The sequence below is a fragment of the Dicentrarchus labrax genome, unplaced genomic scaffold (genome assembly GCF_905237075.1).
Source record: "Dicentrarchus labrax unplaced genomic scaffold, dlabrax2021, whole genome shotgun sequence".
Classification (NCBI taxonomy): Eukaryota; Metazoa; Chordata; class Actinopteri; family Moronidae; genus Dicentrarchus; species Dicentrarchus labrax.
The window spans coordinates 24906872-24929271 of NW_026136721.1; the positions used below are offsets into that span (position 1 = coordinate 24906872).

At 39.5% G+C, this 22400-nt stretch overlaps 3 protein-coding genes and 1 non-coding gene across 5 annotated transcripts; 2 read left to right on the top strand and 2 right to left on the bottom strand.

Moving 5' to 3' along the window:
• Positions 1 to 204: 204 nt before the first annotated feature.
• LOC127354719 (WD40 repeat-containing protein SMU1-like) lies at positions 205 to 11366 on the bottom strand. The gene is made up of 12 exons (XM_051384840.1): positions 11258 to 11366; positions 9244 to 9454; positions 9006 to 9158; positions 8807 to 8923; positions 6660 to 6782; positions 6002 to 6121; positions 5545 to 5661; positions 5272 to 5399; positions 3648 to 3774; positions 3360 to 3521; positions 2200 to 2352; positions 205 to 1940 (listed from the first exon to the last, which is right to left on the bottom strand). Exons 1-12 carry the CDS (start codon positions 11281 to 11283, stop codon positions 1842 to 1844), a joined length of 1536 nt encoding a protein of 511 aa, XP_051240800.1. The 5' UTR covers positions 11284 to 11366; the 3' UTR covers positions 205 to 1841.
• A 1406-nt stretch (positions 11367 to 12772) lies between these two features.
• On the top strand, positions 12773 to 12854 carry trnas-cga (transfer RNA serine (anticodon CGA)). The gene has a single exon. It is a non-coding gene; the product is annotated as a tRNA-Ser (tRNA).
• Positions 12855 to 13232: 378 nt separating this feature from the next.
• On the top strand, positions 13233 to 16660 carry LOC127354843 (perilipin-2-like). 2 transcript variants are annotated; one of them, XM_051385106.1, is made up of 7 exons: positions 13233 to 13291; positions 13379 to 13411; positions 13742 to 13925; positions 14292 to 14374; positions 14788 to 15037; positions 15138 to 15274; positions 16030 to 16660. In XM_051385106.1, exons 2-7 carry the CDS (start codon positions 13391 to 13393, stop codon positions 16369 to 16371), a joined length of 1017 nt encoding a protein of 338 aa, XP_051241066.1. In that variant the 5' UTR covers positions 13233 to 13291; positions 13379 to 13390; the 3' UTR covers positions 16372 to 16660. The 2 variants fall into 2 exon arrangements, with proteins under 2 accessions (XP_051241066.1, XP_051241065.1); XM_051385105.1 differs by having other exon boundaries at positions 13245 to 13411.
• A 503-nt stretch (positions 16661 to 17163) lies between these two features.
• rps6 (ribosomal protein S6) lies at positions 17164 to 21567 on the bottom strand. The gene is made up of 6 exons (XM_051385107.1): positions 21454 to 21567; positions 20668 to 20799; positions 19795 to 20005; positions 19055 to 19201; positions 17778 to 17935; positions 17164 to 17297 (listed from the first exon to the last, which is right to left on the bottom strand). The coding sequence occupies exons 1-6, from the start codon at positions 21457 to 21459 to the stop codon at positions 17202 to 17204; spliced, it is 750 nt and encodes a 249-aa protein (XP_051241067.1). The 5' UTR covers positions 21460 to 21567; the 3' UTR covers positions 17164 to 17201.
• Positions 21568 to 22400: the final 833 nt, after the last annotated feature.

Here is a 22400-nt window from a genome sequence, read left to right on the forward strand (position 1 = left end):
CCATGTTTCTACAGTAGCAGAATGGACATTAAATTTGGAAATATCAGGCTTTATAACTAGGTGCCCTTGAACAGTTGTTAATAATTCTTGCCCCAAATTAAAATATTCCAATTTACAGACAATTGATTGCATACTGTTTTTTGAAACTACAGCTTAAACATATTTTTTTGTATTTTTATTGTTTACAATGACGCACAAACACTGTAACTGTAAAGGCTTTTTTAATTTTATTGATAATCATTTTTGACATGATTGGCAGTAATATATATATATATATATATATAACATTATGAATATACAAAATAGAGTGTGATGACATTATTTCGCAACGGTGATATATGGATGATAGTTCAAGGACGTGTGACAGATAGTCCCACATAGTACAAATAATAAATACTGGTCGAGGCAGTAGCTCTGTTTCTTGCAGGCATACACGTCCTACTGATGCACAGGAACACTGACTACGGTCAATGCAACAAACTAACAATAAAGTACATTTATTATATACACACAGGGTTTACAGAATGTCACTGGAGCTCAACTGAGGTTTGTCTTCAGTCACCATGCATATTCTTAAGGAGTACTAAAATTATTGTAGAGCCACATTTAGACAGTGTACTGAGGTAGCATGCAGGGGACATACAGGACAAAACAAATCATTAAACATTTGAACCATAATCATTCAATCAAAGATACAAAAGTATTATTATAAACTAAAGCTGACAAATTATATACCTGATATTGTTTGTTTATGCCCAAACAAGAGGCCATTTTTATTATAAATATTTTCACGACAGTTTACCATCATGCATTTTCATGTCTAATAAAGACAGAAGAGATGAAAATGGGGATTCAAACTGCACTGGTGAATCCATGAGGAAGTGCGTGTACAGTATAGAGGAGCTAGAAAGTCCTACAGAAGTTCATAAAGCAAAGAAAATTAATCACTCATTAAATAAAACAAATTATAATTATATTTTTATAATTAAAAAAATATATAATTAATTTACAAATATGTGTATTAAAAATAGATTAATTAAGACCCAATTAAATTAAGTTTATAAATGAGTTTTAACAAAATGTTTAAAGGATATTAAAAGGAATTATTGTTTTTCCAATTGTTAGCAAATTCAATGAGAATACCAAAACCAACACTGAATTGATCTCACTAACGAGTACCAACATTCGGTAAAAACTGCAATGCCCAGACCTTTTAGCAAGTTATTTACCTTTTTTTCAAAAAGAAAATAAAACTATAAATTGGTTTGTGACCAAAGTGAAGATTTACATCTCCAGCAAAGTCAATTATGTGGTCTCTTCATGGGATTAATAAGAAAATATAAAATATTGACAGTTCCTTTATATAACAAACACTTGCATTGGCTATCACCTTTACCTGTTGACATATTGAAATGATTGGTAGGAATTACATAATACATAAGTTAATTTAAAAATATCGATTCATTGCTGAGGTCCAGGTTTATTAGAATTCTTATTTATTCTTCTTAACACTGACTGTTGTAATCAGTTGTCATTCTAAACTGCAGTTTTCCACACCATTGACAAGAAAACCTTAAAGTGCACAAGGAAAAAAAAACAACACAATTCCATGACAACTGGAAAAATCCATCTGCTGATGAAGATCGTGAACGAAAGCTACTTGATGGACCTTGTGGTGAGATCGTTATCTTAATCAATTAACTGGTTTATTGTTAACTGATGGCTTAATGTGTCCATTTGTAAAGTTTTATCAACCCATCTCTTTTTTATTACATAGAAATGAATGAATTGCTTTATAACCACACGTAAGGCTCTCTGGGTCCTCTATATTAGGATGCAGTTTAAGGTTTCCATAGCCTTAGGAGGCCGTCCTCGCTGTATGTGGCAATCAGATTCTCATGTGGGTGGTGAGCGATGCCAATTACCTCTTTCTCGTGAACCTGTGGGTGCAGACGAACACAGATCAGCATACATTCTCCATTTCCCATCAACTTTACTGTTCCCTTACTAGCCCCCAGTAGGATTGTTCCACAGCAGCAGTGACATAATCAGAGTGTCAAGTGAAACAAAAAATAACTAGATAAACGGTCCAGTTTTTTTTTTTTTTTTTTTTAAACAAATTACATTTCACATGAGTGTGGATGTACTGCCACCTCTCACAGACTTTGATATTGAGCGAATATTAGCAGTAGAGCTTACGGTCAGCGTTTTCTGCAGCCTTCCTGTTGTATAGTTGAAGCAGTACAGCACTAAGTCTTCTCCCACACAGTAAATCCACTCCCCGCGGGGTGACAGGGTGCAACAAACAAAGTCGGCTCCTTCCTTTTTATCCGAGCTGAAAGTTTTCATGGTCTGAGGAGGAAGAGGAGAAGACATTTGGTTTCTACAACGATGCTCAGGTATTGTGTGTGTGTGTGTGTGTGTGTGTGTGTGTATTAGCAGAATGTTCAGGAAGTTTTAAAATGTGTTCACTTTTTATTAGCTGGCAGCGTTGCTAGTGATGGCAATTATTGGTCAATCAGTCAGACTGGTCCAGACTGAAATATCCCTTTAGCTATTGGATGGATTGCCAAGACATTTTGTACAATCATGGTCCACAGAGGATGAATCCCACAGTCTTAGTGAAGCCTTATCTTGTGGGTGGTTGTGGCTCAGGAAGTAGAGCAGGTTGTCTACTAATCAGAAGGTTGGTGGTTTGATCCCTGGCTCCTCCCGCTATATGTAACCTTGAGTGGTCAGAAGACTAGAAAGGTGCTATATAAGTACAGTCCATATACTATTTCTAGCACCACTGTACAGGTGACATTTTAGGTTTTTGTGTAAAATGAACAACTACTCAATGTATTGCCATTAAATTTGCTGCAGGCCTCTCACGAACTCATCACCTGGTTATCCTCTGACTTTCCCTCTAGTGCCATCATCAGGTCTAAATTTAAATTTGTTTTTTGACCAGATATCTACAAAACTAAAGACCTTCCAATCAGCCTAGGCTATACTTTGTTTTTGGCGCTAATTTGCAGATGTTACCATGCCAACACTCTAAACTAAGATGGTGGATATGGTAAACATTATATCCACTAAATATGAGCATGTAAGCATTGTCATTGTCAGCATGTTAGCATGCTGATGTTAACATTTATCTAAAAAGCATCGCTTTGCAACAGTACAGCCTCACAGAGCTGCTAGCATGGCTGTAGACTACTTAATTTAGGTTTTTAACAATGAATATTAACAATATATATGGATTAAACAAATATGGCAGTATTCTGTAAATGCAATCAATCTTGTTACGAAAGTACCTCTTGTTCATTAGATTTGAATATTGATCACAAATAGATTATATTTCATAGAATACTCACCTGACCGTTCATGTTCAGGATGACCACCGTGTTGGAGTGGTTACAAATCACAAAGTGCTCTGGATTTTGGGGTAGAGGAATCACATTGTTGACGGGGACCTCTGATGTCCGGGACAGAGATTTGAAAGTGTGGATGCATTCGCAGGTTTTTGTATTCCAAATCTAAAATATGCACATGAAATAAATCCACTGAGTGACAAATATGACAGCACTGCCCCTGCTACATAATAATACTGATGCAGCACAAGCACATACATGAATTATAGTAATATCATTTGCTCATTGTACCTTAACTGTGCCATCAGATGAGCCACTGATGATGTGAAATCCATCTTCAGTGAAAGATGCATCATTTACAAACGATGAATGGCCATTTAACTCCTTTAGTGTCTTTCCTGACCTCAATTCGTGGATTCTGAAAATGGCAGACATAAAAGCTGTTAGGAAATACTAAATCAAACAAAAGAGCAGCTCTCACTCATTAACAAACCATGTTTTTATTCAACTCAAGGGGGATTTTTCTTGCAAGCAGACAAACATGTTGCTGAGCAGCCAATGAGTTATTTTTAGCTCTGTGGAGTGACTGGGTGCAGATTAGCCAAACCATGACAAAACGTCTAATGCTCACTGATTCACTGCGTCTCTGGGAGGATTTTGCGAATGTGAACGAGTCAGACTCCCAGCTCGTGGAATTGCAAGGGAAGGAACACGTTGCAGCTTTGTGCCCGAGCACATGGTCTCACTCAGTTACACCCACACAGCACATGTGCTTCCAACACAGCGGAGAGGCTCAGCTCACACCCCCCAGGAGTCAGAAATAGATAACAACTCCTAAACTATGAAGGGGTTTCAGTGTGTGTGTGTGTGTGTGTGTGTGTGTGTGTGTGTCTGTGTGTGTATGTGAGAGAGAGAGAGAGAGAGAGAGAGAGAGAGAGAGAGAGAGAGAGAGAGAGAGGAAGTGAAAGATAAATGTCCTTCCCCCAGTATATTTACATTCAGGTGCATGACTCAGGCAAGCAACATGTGATGTCTGATATCTGCATGGAATTATAATTATTTAAAAGCATAGGAAATAGAACTGATGCCCAAATTAATAACAGGATATTAAAACTTCAACAAATATACCACTGAATTCCATTAAATGTGTCCACAGTTTCTAACTAGCTAACTCTGTGTTGCATGGCTATATTCAGTTTTGGTTATCACCTTTTGCATGACTGTTTGCCATTCCTTTTCCCATCTACATTTCTATATGTCAGTTCTGTTATCATTTATATGCATTATTGTGGCAGCATTCTGCTAATCCAATGTGGGTTGCTCACTGCCTTCCAGCTGAACTCACATTCATGTGTGCACCTTTGAAACTTTTGTGAATCATGTCTGAGGTCAGTGAGAGCCCTCACTTCCTCCCACAGTAGACAAACAAAGTTTTGCCATAACATGGCTCCCACCACGTTGTTTGTTTCTATTTTAAAACGATTGGTACATCATTTGTGAATTCAGGTATTTACTTCCCTTTTAAAAACTAAAATTGTAATTTACTGTATTAGGTATTCATGTATTTAAATATATCATATAATTGACTTGTTCATTACATTTAATTAAATTTTTCAAATTTCTATATCTATTTAATATGAAACATTTATGTATATATTGACTATTTTGACTTTATCTCCCTGTTTCCTCTCCAATTCAATGTCATGTAATTAACCATTTGCTCTTTGAGTCTTCCTAGCTGATGTGAGTAATGGTATGTGAATCATATTATATGACAATGTTACTACTATGGATATCAGTCAGAGTCAGTGTCTCAGCCATGCAAATAGAAATCCTGAAGATGCTATGGTCCGTATTAGATAACATATCTGTCTGCAGTGTGTTCACTATGCACAGAAAGCATGGTACATCCCACCTGATGGTCTGGTTAAAGGAGGCACTAAGGATCTGGTTGCTGTCCTTGGAGAAGCTCAGACAGGTCACACCTTTGTTGTGGGCATGCTCAAACCTTCGCAGACACAAGCCACTCTGGATCTTCCACACCTTTTGCCAGAGAGAGAAGATTCAAGACTAATCTCAGCTGATAACATGACATAATTCTTCCATATTTCACTATATTAACATACAGTGATACCAAGATTTAACTTTAAATGAAACAGTATTGTAAGGCAGTATTATAAGATCCAACCTTTATTTTCCCATTCTGAGCTCCAGTTGCCAGTAGATCTGTATCCTGGCTGAAGCACATACACAGCACAGCATCATCCATCATCATGAAGCTGTCTTGGGCCTGATACTTTAAGTCCTAATTCATTCATGCAAACACACACAAACACACACAGACAGACAGACACAGGTACACATTCACACACAAAACAGAAAAACAATAAAATAAATGTTTCTGTTATGTAAAAATACAATTAAAACTTCCATTTGGCCAAGTGGGTAGCATTAGAACACTGTTAAAACATTAAATACAAACAATCTAAACAGACTATGACAACGCCCTACAATATAGACTATATCCACTTACAATCTATAAACTGGTATTAGTTTTCATCTAAAATACTGTAAAAACAATAAATTAGGAAAAGTGAAAAAGAGGTCTTACTATTTTTAAGTGTTATAATATGAAACAAACCTACCTTACTAATTTTTCCAGTGTTAAAGTTCCAGACCTCAATGAACCCATCCACCGATCCAGTGATTAAGTACTTGCCATCAGGAGAGAAACGGGCACACTCCACATGTGACCGTCGTCCAAACTGCAGGATAAAACAACACCTCATTCTCAACATTCCTCCGTCTTCCAGAAAACACGCTCGCCTATTTTGCAACCTCAGGGAGGCATAATGTGGGCTGCCCATTGTAACCTTGGGCAGGGAAAAGCAAGGACAAGCAACTCAGGCAGCTCCATATGGATGCAAGTGATGAAAAGCACAGCCTGAGATTGAAGACAAGTGCCTTCAGGTGAGTAAAGCAATTACTCAAAGTGTGTGTGTGTGTGTGTGTGTGTGTGTGTGTGTGTGTGTGTGTGTGTGTGTGTGTGTGTGTGTGTGTGTGTGTGTGTGTGTGTGTTTAATAATAAGGGAGATACAGTCTACATTTGGAAATGACTCATCAATAGACACAGAAAGGTCTTATTTACTTTTCTACAACAATTTTTTGCTCCCACAATCGCCAAACCAATCTTTAAAGTAGTAGTAATAGTGGTAGTAGTAGTATATACTGTAATTAGTATACATTCTATATACAGTATAAAGAATGTATTAGAATTGGGAATTAGAACCTATGGTGGTCTACCTTGATGTGGCGATACAGCTGGGTTGGGAAGCTCTCTTTCTCTACATGTCTCTCCTTGTTGCCAGGCGTGTCGATGGTCATGTCGGGGGAGAGATGATCTGGATACTGCTGCAGTCTCATAGACTGTGTGAGACAGGAATGAGGAACAGTCAATAGAAAACATAAAGTAGTTGTGGCTGTTTTACTCCGTCAATGTCAAGGTCTCAACAAAAACATGAACACTAAGAAAATAGAGATTTTTTCAATGCAGCGCTGTTGTCCCACAATGCAACACATGATTAAAATTAAGGACCTACTTGCAGCTGCAGAACTGTCATAACAGACTGTGACTGGGAACAGGTCTCACCACAGAGAGATAAAGTCATAAATCTTTGGCAAATATATTTCTTGATAAGTTTTCAAATTATTAATTGGCAGTAGATGTCCTGTTGCAGTTTGCGTGGCAGCTTTATATTTTAGTACAATACTATCTTGTATACTACAGCCAAAAACACAACCATCATCATTAGTAGATCATTTATGCTTTTTAGTATCTCTGTATTGCATTAAATGAGTCAATTCTGCACCTTGAAATATTTTACTGGCACCAGCAAAACAAACGTGGGCTTCACCAAGAACCTTCCCCTGGGAAAAATGTACCATGCTCTCCATTTAGATATAAAAACCAACAGTGGGATGTATGTCTTTAGGACGTTTTTGGAATCACTGCATTGATAGTCACAAGCTTGGTGTTTAATATTGCTGTTTCAGTGCAAGCTAAACACAGCTATACAATAAATGGAGCATATCTTGATTTGCCAGTCTTCAAGGACCCTATATAACAAATAACTAAATGTTAAAAGCAAATAAAATGAATGATTTTAGACAAATTTCATGACTAATTTTCATTGTTCTAATGTGCTGCTCCTTAACAGTTTAACTTTCAAAAACTCATCTAATCTCCTTCATGTGAACTGTGTGGGTTTGGTTTGGTTTGATCTGATTTCATTGACAGTAGTCAAGTCTACATTAAAATTTAGTGCAGGTTCGAACAAAATGCTAATTAATCTGTGTTTCCATCCATTCTGAATTCTCCCGTCAGTTGCCATCAAATCATTAGAGAGGAAGAGGGCCCAGTAAGATGATGTTATTAAAAGAGCGGCAAACCTCAACCTCATGTGGAAACTATGATGGAAATATGACTTTTTTTCATGTATTAATGTAGAGTGTTACAGTTTCAAATGTTTTCATCTGCCGCTATTTTTTGTCTCTTCAGTGCAGCGGAAGCTTCAGAGGACGTTAGGAAGTCCAGTGTGTAGGATTTAGTGGCATCTAGCAGTGCAGTTAAAGATCAATACTCCCTCATTTCACCCTCCCCATCCAAGTGTGAAGGAGAAACTACTGTAGCCGCGAAACACACAAAAAGGGTGTACCCCATGGAAGGCCACCCACAAAAGGCTCATTCTAAGGTAAACAAAAATAAATAAAACAATGATTCCTATATTCAGGTGATTATACATTATTAAAACCATATGATATGATTTTATTCAATTTCTGCCAACACACACGCTTCATACGTCATGATTAACTAGTTAAGTCTGCCTCAAGTGCATCTTTCGTCATATGTTACTTTTATTCTTTTCATTTGTAAAAAGCTTAAAAACTTTTTTGTGATTTTTTCCCCACTGGTGTTTACAGTTAGGTTTTTTATGTGCACATTGAAAATATGCATAAAACAGTTGGATGGAAACATACTTGCTAGTGATCTGACAACATAAGTTAACTTCTATACAGCTGCCACAACATTTTGCTTCAGTTATTATTGCTAAACTCTGATTGGTGCCCAGAAATATGCAACCTTTTCCTACCTGAGCCCCGCCCACTTGAAATAAAAAATATAGAAATCGCTTCTGTGATTTAACCAAAACTGTTCAAACTTTAAAAGACAATGTGTGTTCATGTAGGACGCCATTACTAATAGCTAGAAAAAAATATATTTTCAGGCCCTTTAAGAACCTCCAATCACAGTATGTACATCACAGTAGTGAAAGAGATAAAGAGATAATTTGAGACCTTGAATTCTCAATCAAAGAGTCCTACATTGATTAAGTGGCTTCCCTCAGATAATTAGAGTGAGTATTGAGAGAGATATTGATCAGTATACTCACGCCAACTTGTTCCAGAAGACCCATGAGGCGAGAAGGGGGAACCACACTGACCTCCCTCACTAGCGCCTCGGCTATTGCCCTACGCCGCTTCTCCTTGCTGCTGCCTTTTGGGTACGCCTGCAGAGAGGGGGAAGGGACGCCTCTTTATAAACTGCTTACTGATGCTGTTGTTTAAAAGTAAAAACCTTCATATTCTCACCTCGCGAGGGTCAAAGTAGGAGCACGTTAGCAGGTTCTCCAAATGGTTGTACCTCTCTGGCTGCGTCTGCTTCAACATGATCATGGGGTCAGTTTGTTTGAGAAGTGAGCGAGCTGCTCCCACCTCCCTCATCTCAATGAGCTCCATTACAACCTGTTAAAGAGTTCATGTTCATCAGATGCTGCTAAGTCAAAAGTTCAAGCCGAGAAAAGTATTAGCTGATCAATGCGAAGCTCACCTGCTCATAAAGGTCAATAAGCGTGTTGTCGGGCAACTTGAGGGACTCAATAGCCAGCAGGACAGAGTCCCAGTGGCCGCTCTTTATATCAGCAATGAAACTGTCAATGCTTTCCACTGTGTTGAGTGAGACGGTGGTTTCCTCCTGTAAGGTAGTCAGTGTTCGGTAGAGGTTGTTCTCCTTGAGGTACTGCATTATCAGGCGGATCACGCTAGAGAAGGAAGGTTGATGTAATGTTACAACCACATGTTGACAGATAATCTTACATTTAAAGCCTGTAGGCTGCTAACCTGTGAAGGGTGAAGTCATACAAGCATTGGAATTGTTTCTTTGAGAGTTGAATTACCAGTTGCAGCTGGTGTTCAGGATTTTGTCATATACAAGCAACACCGATAACCAGGTGTGGAGCCAGACATTGTAAACATTTGGGGCTTATCGCAAACCAAGGGTCCAGAGGCATGTTTACAGCAGCTATATGCATAAAATTATAGGCCAGTTGAGATCATAGAATGCCTATAAATCTGTATATCATCATATCATATCATTTGGGAAAAACATGATAGTTGCCCAGAAACTTTTTTTTTGTATCTAATTGTTCTCTGACTGCCTTAATCATTATAAATCCAGAGCACAATAAATGTTGAGGATGACGCATTTTTACTTCTGCTACCTAAAAATAGTTGAGGTTGAAAAACTTTGTTATGGCTATAGTCCATAAGATAGACAGCTGGCTAACTGAGGTGACACAGCGGAATGAAACACGACACACACAAGATAACAAGCCCCCATGACAGTGTTAAGGAGGACCTATAGATGGCAATATCTGCACAGTTATCAAACTTTTGCTGCATTGATTTTCCAATCCAGTTTGGTACATGGTGTTTTAGTATCTTTTGATCTTGTAGAGGGCAATCCCACTGTTTATCACTCTTGTCACACTCAATCACTGATTCTGAGTGATCAACTGGACTCTGAAACACTGTTTTATTTCCAGGTGCTGCCACACATTTGGCCATAGATTGTCTGTTGTTCCAGTCAAAACAAGAGCAGAGACTCATGAGGACTTTGGTCCCACTTCAGAGCCATCTGCTGGACATTTTCACAATTCTCTGCATCCCATCTTCCCCCGCTGTTATCGCTCCATCATCACCCTGCAGTTTTATGATCTTTCACGTGCACCCTTCTTTCCAGAGACATGCAGCAGTGGCATTGCCTGTTGACTGGATTAACGTCACCCACTGATGCTCTACAACATTTTCTCACATTTAACCTCCCACCATAAATCCACCACAAAAAAGAGTTTGGCAACAGTGTGTACTCCATCCTCACGTTTCCCCACAGGAAACTAAATAACTAACTAATAAAAAAAAGCTCACCCACATCCTAGCCAGTGGTGGAGAGCCTGTTAGATCAACAGGCACATGTGGATGAAACATACACTGTGTATAGTGGCTGCAACACAGTCCGACCCGTTTTTCTGTCAGCATAATCAGCCAGAACATTAGATCAAATGGCTCAAAGCGACCATTTGAGAAGCCTCACAGGGGAATTTGGCCATATGTGCAGCATACTGCTCACAATAAATAGTCTATTAATAATGAAAGCGTGTCAGAGATTGGATGAGAGGCTCCACAACCAATTAAACAAACGCCACATGGGTACGCAGGCAATAAATAACAATGCCGTAGAAGAAAGGTGTAGATGTCATATCCCGATGAATAATATTCCATTTCATTGTAAAAATTAACTTTTAGAAAGACGCAAACATCGCAGCAAAATTATAATTCCCTAATTGAACATCAGTGATGGCATAAACAGCGGATACAATGTTCCAGTTTGATGCGTAATCTACAACATAACGGACCCCAGCACCTCTAATAGATTCAATACAAACTTAATGTTTTCTTTTTGTATAGTGACACATATGGTCTGATCATTATGACTTTTAAATCACCAAGCTATCACTGAAAACTCGTCATTTACCACAAAAACCACAGAAGGAAAGCACACTTACTCCGAGGGCTCCATCTCCGCAGCCATGCTGATGTTGCCTCCTGCTGTTGCAGCACCGGACTAAACGGTGTGGCGGCTCAGGCTCTGGCACTGCGCTCGCTAGAGCCACGTGAAAGTCTTCTGCTGAGGACCACCCACTACACGTGCTTCTCTTGTGTCTCTCTTTTTTTGGGGGGGGGGCGGACAGCAATCGCAAACCCTGTGACTGCCACATAAAGTCTTGGAGCACCACTCCCTCCTCCTGCCTGACGCATGCCGATACATAGAAGAAAGATGTTTGTGGGCACGTTGCGTGCAGGAGATGCTGCGGCGGGCGGCAGTCAGCCAAGACAACAGCAGCATCAGCACCACGGACAGAACCTCGTGGCTCAGAGCGTGCTCGCCTTTAGGAAACGCTGTGCAGGAGCCAAAAACATTGCTCTAAACGTCCTCTAAAGGAAAATCACCTCAGTGCTCATCAATATGCAGATCCAGAGCTGAGTGCGTCTGTGCCTTTTGAGCATCTTTGCCTTGAATTGCCTATTATTTCGCCAACTTAATCCCCGCATACACACGGTGATTACCAGCCATCACTGCCTCCCTGTAATTACAAGCTGAGGGTCTAAATGTGGATTGTGAGTGTTAATCACCAACGATGTTTGCCACTTCAGCGAGAGTGTTTATTTAATCCGTCTGCCTCTGCTTATTGGCCCTCACCAGCAAATAAACCTGTTGGTAAGAGGAAGCCTCGTTAATCCGTAACAGAGGTTTCATTACTGTTCTACACAACAACCTTCCAGAGGCCTCATTGTAAAAGCTGCGTGGATGCAAAATCACGCCTATAAGAATAGATTAATATGCTTGAGGCTATTAAACACCAACCCATGCTTTAATGTAGTAATCTATTATTAACTTTCAATCTACATCATTTTAAAGACAAGTAACACCTACACTACATAGCATTGGTAAATAAATTCCAAACACTGACAATATTAGTTATGATGAAGTCAGGTGATGGATTGGTTTTATTATTAATACTTAGTCCCATGGAGCAGCTGTATAATATGTTGTTTTGAATTGGACTAGAGATAGTCAGGTTGTGTCCTGCTTCCCTTATGTGTTTGGTGGATGAAGTGGTAGCTCTGTTCACAGACCAGTGCTGCAGCAGCAGCAGCAGCAGCAGCAGGCTGATCCTGAAGGAAGATTTATTTGACCCTTGTGTTCCAGAGGACATCAACAGTATTGGTATCAGCATTCATTGTGGATCACTTCTCAAAGTGTGGAACAAAACAGCAGGCTCACCTCTGCAGAGATCAGGTGCAATATGGCGATGGCAGATGTTTTGATGTGAGAAATTATTTATTTGCTCCTGAAATGAATGATCATTATAAAAACGGTTTGTGGGACTTGACATCTTCATTTTTCATTCCCTGAAGCAACTCCCTTATGAACACTGGTCAGATATGACCTATAAACACTGTAGTTCACACTCAGAGGCATTTGTGCTTTCAATGCACTATTTATCACAACTTGCAGAGCTGTGATGGCCGAGTGGTTAAGGCGTTGGATTCGAAATCCAATGGGGTTTCCCCGCGTAGGTTCAAATCCTGCTCACAGCGATTATCAGCTTTAATCAATATCGAGCAATAGGAAAAATATAAAACAATATGTAATTAATGACTGGGACTGTTGCATTCAGTATACCTAAACAAATTTGTGAAACACGTATCAGAAAAAAATAAAATAAGAAGCACAGAAGTCCCCAAATTGATCACTGTGATTGATGAATGACATGGTATATCTGACATAGATGTAATTTGATATTGGAGGTAGGGTTTTTTAGATACATTTGTCAATAGGTAATTGTATACATGCATACGTATGTTTGTATAATTTTATTTTAAATATGTATTATTATAATAAAAAAAAAAAAAAGGGTTACATATATTAACATATCGCGAGAGCAGCCCGAGAACTGCAGCACTCAGCACAGGTGAGCGCTAATTGACAACACGACCACGCCATGTGAGAGACCTGTGGAGCAGCACTTAGCAGGGTTGTATTCTATTGAACAGCCTCTATTACCCAAATGTAAAGTTTAAACGTTTACTCACACGAAGGCACATTTATTTTTCCCTTGTAGAAAGTGTACAACATGCCGATGAACAACAACCAGGTGAGTACAATGGAGGTAGATTAACCCTTTCTTCACCTGCTAAATTATATTTAGTCTTCCTAATTATTATAGGCTACCCGGTGAACTCAGAAAAATCGAGTAAATTGTTTGTTAGATGATTAAAAGCCCCATAAATAATCTATCTAGGCCCGATGACTTCCATTTTGATATTCTATTTAGGAAACTTTGGGAAGATTTTTTGATTTAGAAATGACCAAAATTAACTTACACGATACAGAGCAGTTAATAACTTCATTAAACCATTTACTTAACTGTAAACCGCCCCTCAATGACTATATTAAGCTTGTTGTTTCTCTTCTTTTCTTGCAGAAGGTGCAGAGGGCAGCTGCCAGGCTGGCCAAGCTGCCAGTGGTTCACTCAGCTTGTACCAAGCTGTCAGTCTTATACATTGACACTAAATACAGCCACCCCAACCTGAGGTCTGTGTGTGAGGGGCTGGAGAGCAGCGTGGCAGCTATAGTTACACCTGTCTGTGTAAAACTGGAGCCCCAGAGTGAGTACTGTCACATTTGAGGCTGTATTGTCCTACCTGTATATGGCTTTCCAAAATCTGTGCACCATAACATCAGAACTCAGAAGGAAAGAGGGCTGAAGAAATGTTTTATAATTCATGATAAATAATGCCTGAAGTTGTCAATAATAAAGGATGCAATGTAGGAACCTATTTCAACATGTTACACAATCCAATCGCAAGCATTCAATCCCGGTAAGGTCATAGCTAAAAAAATACACGTCATACATATGTGTACCCAAATAAATAACACGTATTAAAATCAGCTAAATGAAGACTGCAGGTGTTTTGTTTATTGTAGTAATTAGTACTTTTCAGTAATAGCTTCACTGTCTGGAATATTTCCAGTGTCCATTGCAATTGACGTGGCATGTAAAGGTCTTGACTGGCTGGAGACTGCGTTCCCAGTGCTTCATATGCCCACAGAGCAGGTAACCTTTTCCTTTACTCTTTAAAGCTCCAGTGTGTAGGATTGAGTGGCATCCATCTGTGTAGTAGCAGTTTGCAACTCCCTCGCTTCAGCCTCTCCTTCCAACTGCGAAGGAGAGACTACGGTGGCTGCGAGGAGCTGTATCCAGAGCCAGTGTTTAGGTTTGTCCGTTCTGGGCTACTGTAGAAACATAACAGTTCAACATGGTGGCCTCCATAGAAGAGTCTGTAGATATGAAAAGCTCATCTTAAAGTAACAAAAACATAACGATTCTTATTTTCGGTATATTTCTGCCAATAGATCCTCTTAAATGTTACACACTGGACCTTTTTGGATCTGACTAAGCCACACAATTTTCATAGTGTTTTCTCAAACAGCAGAAGAGGCTATGACAATATCTCCTGCTTCACCTAGATTGTTGCCACTGCCAAGAACAAGATGCATGAGATCCAGGATGTGGTGAGCATAGCAGCTAATGGGACTGTGGACTGCGTACAGCACACAGTCACATGGCTGATGGGCAGGACACAGCAGGGTGATAACCAGGCTGACCAGCCACTGGTGGAGAGAGCCATCACTGTGGCCAGTGTGGGACTGGACTCTGCTCTGATCATGTCAGAGGTTCTGATGGACCGAGTGCTTCCTCCTACTGAAGAAGATGAAGGTACATAGATTAATGTGGAGTTACTGATGTGAAATAAGTCGTATTTAGAACTTCCATTTACTTTTGTGTCACTCAAAATATCTTCTTGCTGACTTCATAGAGGAAGAAGCTCACTTGTTGGAGGGTTTCGAGGCGGCCACGCTCAGGAGACCTTATCCTGCACGACTTGCTTCACTCACTGTCAGGCTGTGTAGGAGGACCTTCCACATGGTTGGGTCCAAGATGCAGTCTATTCAGGTGTGTGTGTGTGTACAGTTTAAAGAGATTTTTTTTTGGGAAATATGCTTATTCGTTGGATGAGAGGATCGATACCTCTCAGTCCATTCAATATGAAGCTACAGCCAGCAGCTGGTCAGAGAGGGAGTTTATAGGAAAAAGAGCTATGTATTGTACAATGACAGTACTTCAGTGGTATTGATCTTCTCATCTATCTGTGCAAGAAAGCCAATAAGCGTATTTTCCAGAAGGCCAAACTGTTCCTTTAACAAGATGGAAGGATGGTCTCAGGCAGTATATGTTTGGTTATAGACAAACATGATACTGCCTTCATAACATAGTTATATCAGTAGTTTTAGCACAATTACCATATTTTCTTTGCTGTCACATTGTTTTTGTTGAAGTTCTTAAAAACCCATGTATGATTTTCTCTAAAATATATGTAGGTTATAAAGCTATATAATGTTTTTCCTTGAGACGTTACAGTAAAAAGAGCATGTAACTCATGAAAAGAAAGATAATTGTCTTCATCTTACTTAATACAGCTCAATCAGCTTTGCTTTGAATCAAATAATTAGCTGGACACATAATAGGACTTTTTTTTATGTCTATGTAGCAGAAATGTTGACTTATAGCAGTCAGTAACAATAAGTGTAATCAAGAATTTCGACCTGTGCATATTCTATGCCTACCCATTTCTGTCATTTCACACACACACACACAAGATATATAGATAGAACTAGGCTAAAGAGTGCTTTTGTCCTTTTATTCAACAGGTAATGGAGAATTTGTCCAGGTCTTCAAGTCTGATTCAGGACCTTCAGACCAGCTGCCTGACCTTGGTCTGGAGCATCCAGGGGCTGCCTCAGCATGTGCAGCATCAGCTTGTGTCTGCGTTCTTCTTTTTTTCCCAGATGTATAACTTAAGCTACCCACCTTCCCAACACCAGGGCGACAAAGACAGAAGCTGTCTCAATGCAGCCGAGACCTCCCCAACTCACAAGGACGTGGTCCCTGCTCACCCACAAACTACGCCAGCTAGCTGCCAAAAGAGACGGCCAGCCAAAATGTCTCCGTTTAACAATGGGTGTAATGTTAAAGGATGCGTTCGTCGCTGAACACTACTGTAATTATTTGATATACACAGTTGTGTTTAGTTTGTTCTGCAGTTCCCAATGAGGTGCAACTGAAATAAAACTTAAATTCATTCACTTTGATTCCGCATCCTTTAAGTCTTGCAGCTGTTCAGGCAGATAAAAGCCACCACTGTTATGCCTACATAGGGGGGGCACTAAGTCAAAACTGAGGAGACAGAACTCCTAGCATTGGCAGTTAATCATGTAATATAAAAGATGGCTTCCTATAACTGATTTGTGTGAAAGGTTAATAAAGGCATACAGGCTCAAACTGCTTTTTTCCATGTGTTGATTGCAGAGCCACCTCTAGGTAGCAAGACTACTCAAACTACAGTAACTTGTGATTGAACTGAGGTACAAGATAAAACTGGGCAGCATATGGTAAAAACTGCAGATATTTTGAAGGCTTATGATTGTGGTATGATTAAGTGTGGGAACTAATTTCTGGATCACAGGTTTAATTTTCACTGAACTAAAATAATGTGAATATTTAGTACCTATACTAAACAAATGTGTTCTTAAATCTGGAGAAAGATTTGTAGACATGGGCATCTCTTAATTATACTGTTGTCACATTAAATCTTCAAAATAACATTCTTTGATTTCAATTCATTGTGCAGCCCTACCCACAGTATAACATGTCTCCAAAAAAAGCTTGAAATCCCATGTAAATATGCTTAAGTTAAACAACTTATTAGCTGCCTGCTGTTATTCAACTGGCAATCGTAGTCCTTTGGACTCAAGATACTGAAATAATGAGAATTACAATGCAAATTTTTCAGCAAAACATGACTTTATTTGACTTTCTGATTTTACTTTTGGCTGGACTCTGACTTGGATGTAGATGCTCTCAGAGAAGAAAGGCGGCGCCTCTTGGCGATCTGTTCCTGGCGCTTCTCTTTGGCCTCCTGTTGGCAGAAACAAGTGTCAGTAAAATGTTTCAACACATCAAAACGTTATTTTCACCCCCATACCTAACTCCAATATGATGTCAGTGACTGCTAGATAATGCAACAGTTTACTGCAGTTCTTTAACAATTAAATCAGATGGCAATGAAAAATATAGCCGAATACTTGGTGTGTTTTTTAATTTCAGTTTGTCTAAGTACAATAATTCCAATATGTGAATGATTTTTACCGCTACAATTTGAAAGTTCCCATCAAAATATGGTGCAATTCATCTCTGCTCCAAGTTCTGCCTCCTGACAATTATAAATGGCTATAAGCACCATTTTAGGGGAAATATACCAGAGCAATAACCCCAAAATACATTTGAGTAATTTGTTAATCCAAAACCACTTAGAAATGTGTCATGTCACAACTTAGAGCCGCTTGAGTTCTGAGTAGCTAAGCACTGTAATAAAGGAAAAAACAAATAAAAACATTACCTTCATCCTCTTGGCCAGCAGCTTGGCGTACTCAGAGGCCTCCTCCTTGTTCTTCTGGGTGCGCTGTCTCTTGAGGGAGATGCGGCGGCGCTTGTGCTGCAGCACACGGGGCGTCACCAGTCTCTGGATCCTGGGAGCCTTAGTTCTGGGCTTCTTGCCTACCAGAGAGAGGGGATCCCGTTAATAATACTGACAATATGAGTCAATATCAGGTATGATAGAGAAAGACATTGGTTTCCAGAGATTTATCTGGCAAAGAAACTGAAATTCTTGCTGCTCCTTAGCCTCTGATTGCATCATATACAAGATACCGAGAATGCTGTGTAATTGTGATGTGTCTCAATCTATTATACTGTAAAATGGATGAAGTCGTAGCATTTTGGGTTTACAACATAAACATTTAGGCTTCTTGCGTCATTACTATTTGAGTTGTGATTGCATATACACTACTGTATTTTAAAATTTCCAGAACTAGAGCAAAAAATCTGTTTACATTAACATGTCCCAGTGCTTTAATTGTCATCTTTAAAAAAAAGTACCAATGTGTAGGATTGACTGGCAGCTAGTGGTGAGGTTGCAGATTACAACCAAATTAATATTGCACACTTTACAAGCGTGTAGGAGAAATTACAGTGGCTGCAAAAATTGTGAAAGGCTATAACTAGAGCCAGTGTTTGGCTTGTCAATTCTGGGCTACAGGAGAAACAGTTAAAAACATCTCATACTAAAAAAAAGTTAACAGAAACACAGGTAGGGATGAGTACATTTAACTCAATACTGAGTTCAAAATATTATTCTCAGTTTTTTTCCCTCTCAATTATGACTGAAAAAAGGTCTACAACATATTTTCTTAGACAAATTATAGTCCTTTTATTCATTTCCAAAGTAGGGCACTAAATGCAAAATACTGCATATTTCCTTTTCTTTGGAGTTTCACAATACATTGTTCACCTCACTGGTTCAAATGTTCAGACATTTGTATTGTGATCTCTCTTTACATTCAGGTGAACATCCTAAATATTACACACTGGATCTTTAAGTATTCGAAATTCAAATTGTAGTCACAAACTCATATTCCCCGCAAGCTCAACTTTATCCAATTTTGAAGTAAAGCACTGTTCCCCTAATAATTCTCACTTTTAAATGGCACATTTATGTGGCTCATGATCTCATGTGTCAGTCAAAAGCATACTGAATAAAAACCTACATTCAGTGACTTTATGAACACTTGTAGGCAAAAGTCCAAACTGATGGTGAGAAAACAGCTCTAGTCTTACCTTCTTTAGTCAGGGGTCTCCTCACAACATACTGCCTAACGTCATCCTCCTTAGCCAGGTTGAAGAGCTTGCGGATCTTGCTGGCCCTCTTGGGACCAAGACGGCGAGGGACGGTGCTGTCGGTCAGCCCGGGAATTTCCTTCTCACCTGAGAATAACCAGATAAAGGGAAGATGAGTCAGACAATAGTGCTGATTAAGTTCAGAGAGTTCACTGCTTACATCTGAACCTTTTGCATGAACTTTACCGATTACTAAAATCAAAGTCAAAAACACAAAAAAGGTAGAGAATAGCCCAACGCACAAAATATCTCATCAGTGCCACACACACTGTCCTTTATTAACTTGAAACTGCACCAATGCCAAAGAATTAAATCACACTACAGCATTAAGTGATAATAAAAGAGCATCAGCTTTAGTATTCTTCTGACACACAATGAGAGAGCAAGTCAGTTCAACCATCCACTGACCCTGGATCTGGTCGCATCTGGTAAGCAGCTCCACAGTTAATCTGGCAACACGCTGTCCCCCCTTAATGACTATGGATGAGTCAGAAACGGTCTGCTGGTGTGCCATAAATGTAACGTACAAGTAATATAAAAGACTTCTATGTCAGCACTCCTTTAATCATCTCACACATCACCTGTGTAGCCTAAGAGTTATCCATTGTTTTTTTCCCCTCAGTATCCAATTTACCATTTCAATAAAACAGTCCACATCTTTAGCAAGACTAACACATTACCTTTCTTGACAATAACCAAGTTGAGAACGCTGAGGTTGGCGTCAACGATGCAACCGCGGACAGACTTGCGCTTGCGCTCGCCAGTCCTGCGGGGACGGTAGCAGGAGTGGCCCTTGCTGAGCAGCAGGCGCACACGGCCGTGGGTCAGCACACCCTGCTTCATGGGGAAGCCCTGCTTGTCATTGCCTCCGCTGATGCGCACCACATAACCCTGCATAAGTATAGAAAACAAGTTACTTCCCTGCTCTTCCATTTATGGTACCTGGAACGCAGTGTCTGAAAAAAAATGGATTGTTTGCACAAAACAAAAACATCACATTTTTAACTTAAATGTATTATTTTCCTTTAATACAGATACGGCTGCAAAGTTTGTGTATCTAAGGAATACGACTGATAGCCAACAGCACTTTATCAACCATGAGGCCATAATAAGCATGTGAATGTGGCTCAGAAGGTAGATTTGAAAGATTAAATTTTCAGCTCCTTCTGTCCACAAATTAAAATGCCCTTTATCAAAACAGTCAACACCAACTGTTTCCAACGACCACGTCAGAGCCGTGTACAGCCTCATCACAACTTTGCAAACCCAACGTTGGCATTTTGACTACATTTTGCAGCAGTCAGTCCATACCTACATTCAGACTCAACTCATGTTTTGCGGATGCAAGGAAATTGAGAGAGCAATGCTGTTACAATCAGCCATTGTCATAAGGTCTGATTGTATCTGTTAGCAGCTCCACAGTTACTCTGGCAACACGCTGTCCCCCCTTAATGACTACGGATCAGTCAGAAACGGTCTGCTGGTGTGCCACATTGTGTACCACGACTATACAACACATTAAACAAGTCAACTGAACTGTATCACAACATTACCTTCCACTCATCTCCCAGAGGGTCAGCAGCCACCTCAGTGGCCATACGCTTCTCGTAGAAAGTACGCAGCTTTCGCTCATCATCAACTTCAATCAGCTTCTGGCAGCCAGTAGCGGGGAATGAGATGTTCAGCTGGGGGAAGAAAAAAAAAAGGATTAGCAAATGTTAAATGTTAGGACTTGAACTTTTACTCATGTTGGGTTCCACATTGCCCTCATGCAGGCAGGTGGAGCAGGTAACATTAGCTGAGCAGGGAGAGAGACAGACACAACTGGAGGTACAGGTGGGTAAAAACACCCCTAACTCATAACTGTTGACAATGATCGGTTAACGTCACGTTGTGGTACTTAGAGAGAGAGTCAGTGACACTGGAGGCCTGTTAGCTTCTCTTCGTGCTAACAGTTCAGAGCTAACGTCGGTAAGCTAACGTTAGCATTAACGCGCCGGTTTAACGACTAACGTTATAAACAGACAACAACATCGTAAGTTTAAGTCACGTTTACTACAAAAGTTTTGAAATCTCGTATTGCAGTCAGCCGAGACTTTAACTGGGTGCACATTTCTCTCAGTGAGCCGCCATGTTTCTTCAGCTCACTAGCCGACAGGATCGTGAGCGCTGGGTCTTTTTTTTTAATCTTAAAATCAACGTTCATCCTTCGTATCGGAGCCGCGGATGCTGCATTTAACTAGTTCGCTTTAAAGTACACAATCATGGCATCAAACGTACACGAGTATTTATAAGAAAATAGCTTTCCAAAATGATTTATAGTTGAGGAAACATTGTACCTTCATTTTGCCAAACCGGCCCTACAACGGTCCGCCACGGAAAAGAGACCGGATATCCGCTTCGTGGTCTCACATAGGCCCGAAATGTTATCGCGAGAACTGACTCGCTGTACTTTTCTCATCAGACTCAAGCTGAAGGTTATTAAACTAATTCCACATAAAAAAAACTAAAGCCAGCGTACGCAGCTGCATTACACTGATTAACTGAATAGCGCTGGTCTTATATGTTAATTTATTTAGATTTATTAGTTAAAATGATAAATTATATATAATTAAAAAATAACCACACGCCAAAGCTTTTTATATTTTTTATTTTATATTTATTTATTTGTTTATTTGTTTGGGCCGTTTTGTTTGCATACAGTAAATATAAAACCCAGCCTCAGTACAAGAGATGGACAGCTGAGGACTTGTTCAACGTCTTTTCCCAAAACTCAAAGCCAGATAAAGAAATTAAATCAACAAATTAATTAATTAATTAACGGTTAAGACCATGAAAGTACATACAACGTCAGCACAATGAGGGCATTATGGAGTCACTGAGCATGCGTCGGGCAGAGGGTGCCAGAGAGTAGACAGCAGCTGTGATGTAAAGATAATTACCATCCCACTTCAGTTACAGAAACATCCTTATGACAGACAAATGATCTCCAAACATACACATCACCTCAGACATTAATGCAATAATATTAAATAACACTGAGTCTGAACACTGACTCAGACATGTCAAAGGCTACTTCAGCATGTATGAAACCAGCTGCTGAACAAAGTTCCTCATTTTACAGTGTGAAGGTGTACCATTAACCAATGGAGAAAACTTTATTAACTTTATTTACAACATGAAGACAACAATTTGCAGTAGTGAAAGTGACCCAGTTTCATTTAGGTACTAGTATCTTTCAGAAAATAAGTGATCTGTTCTGTGAATGTTTTCATCACAAGAAATG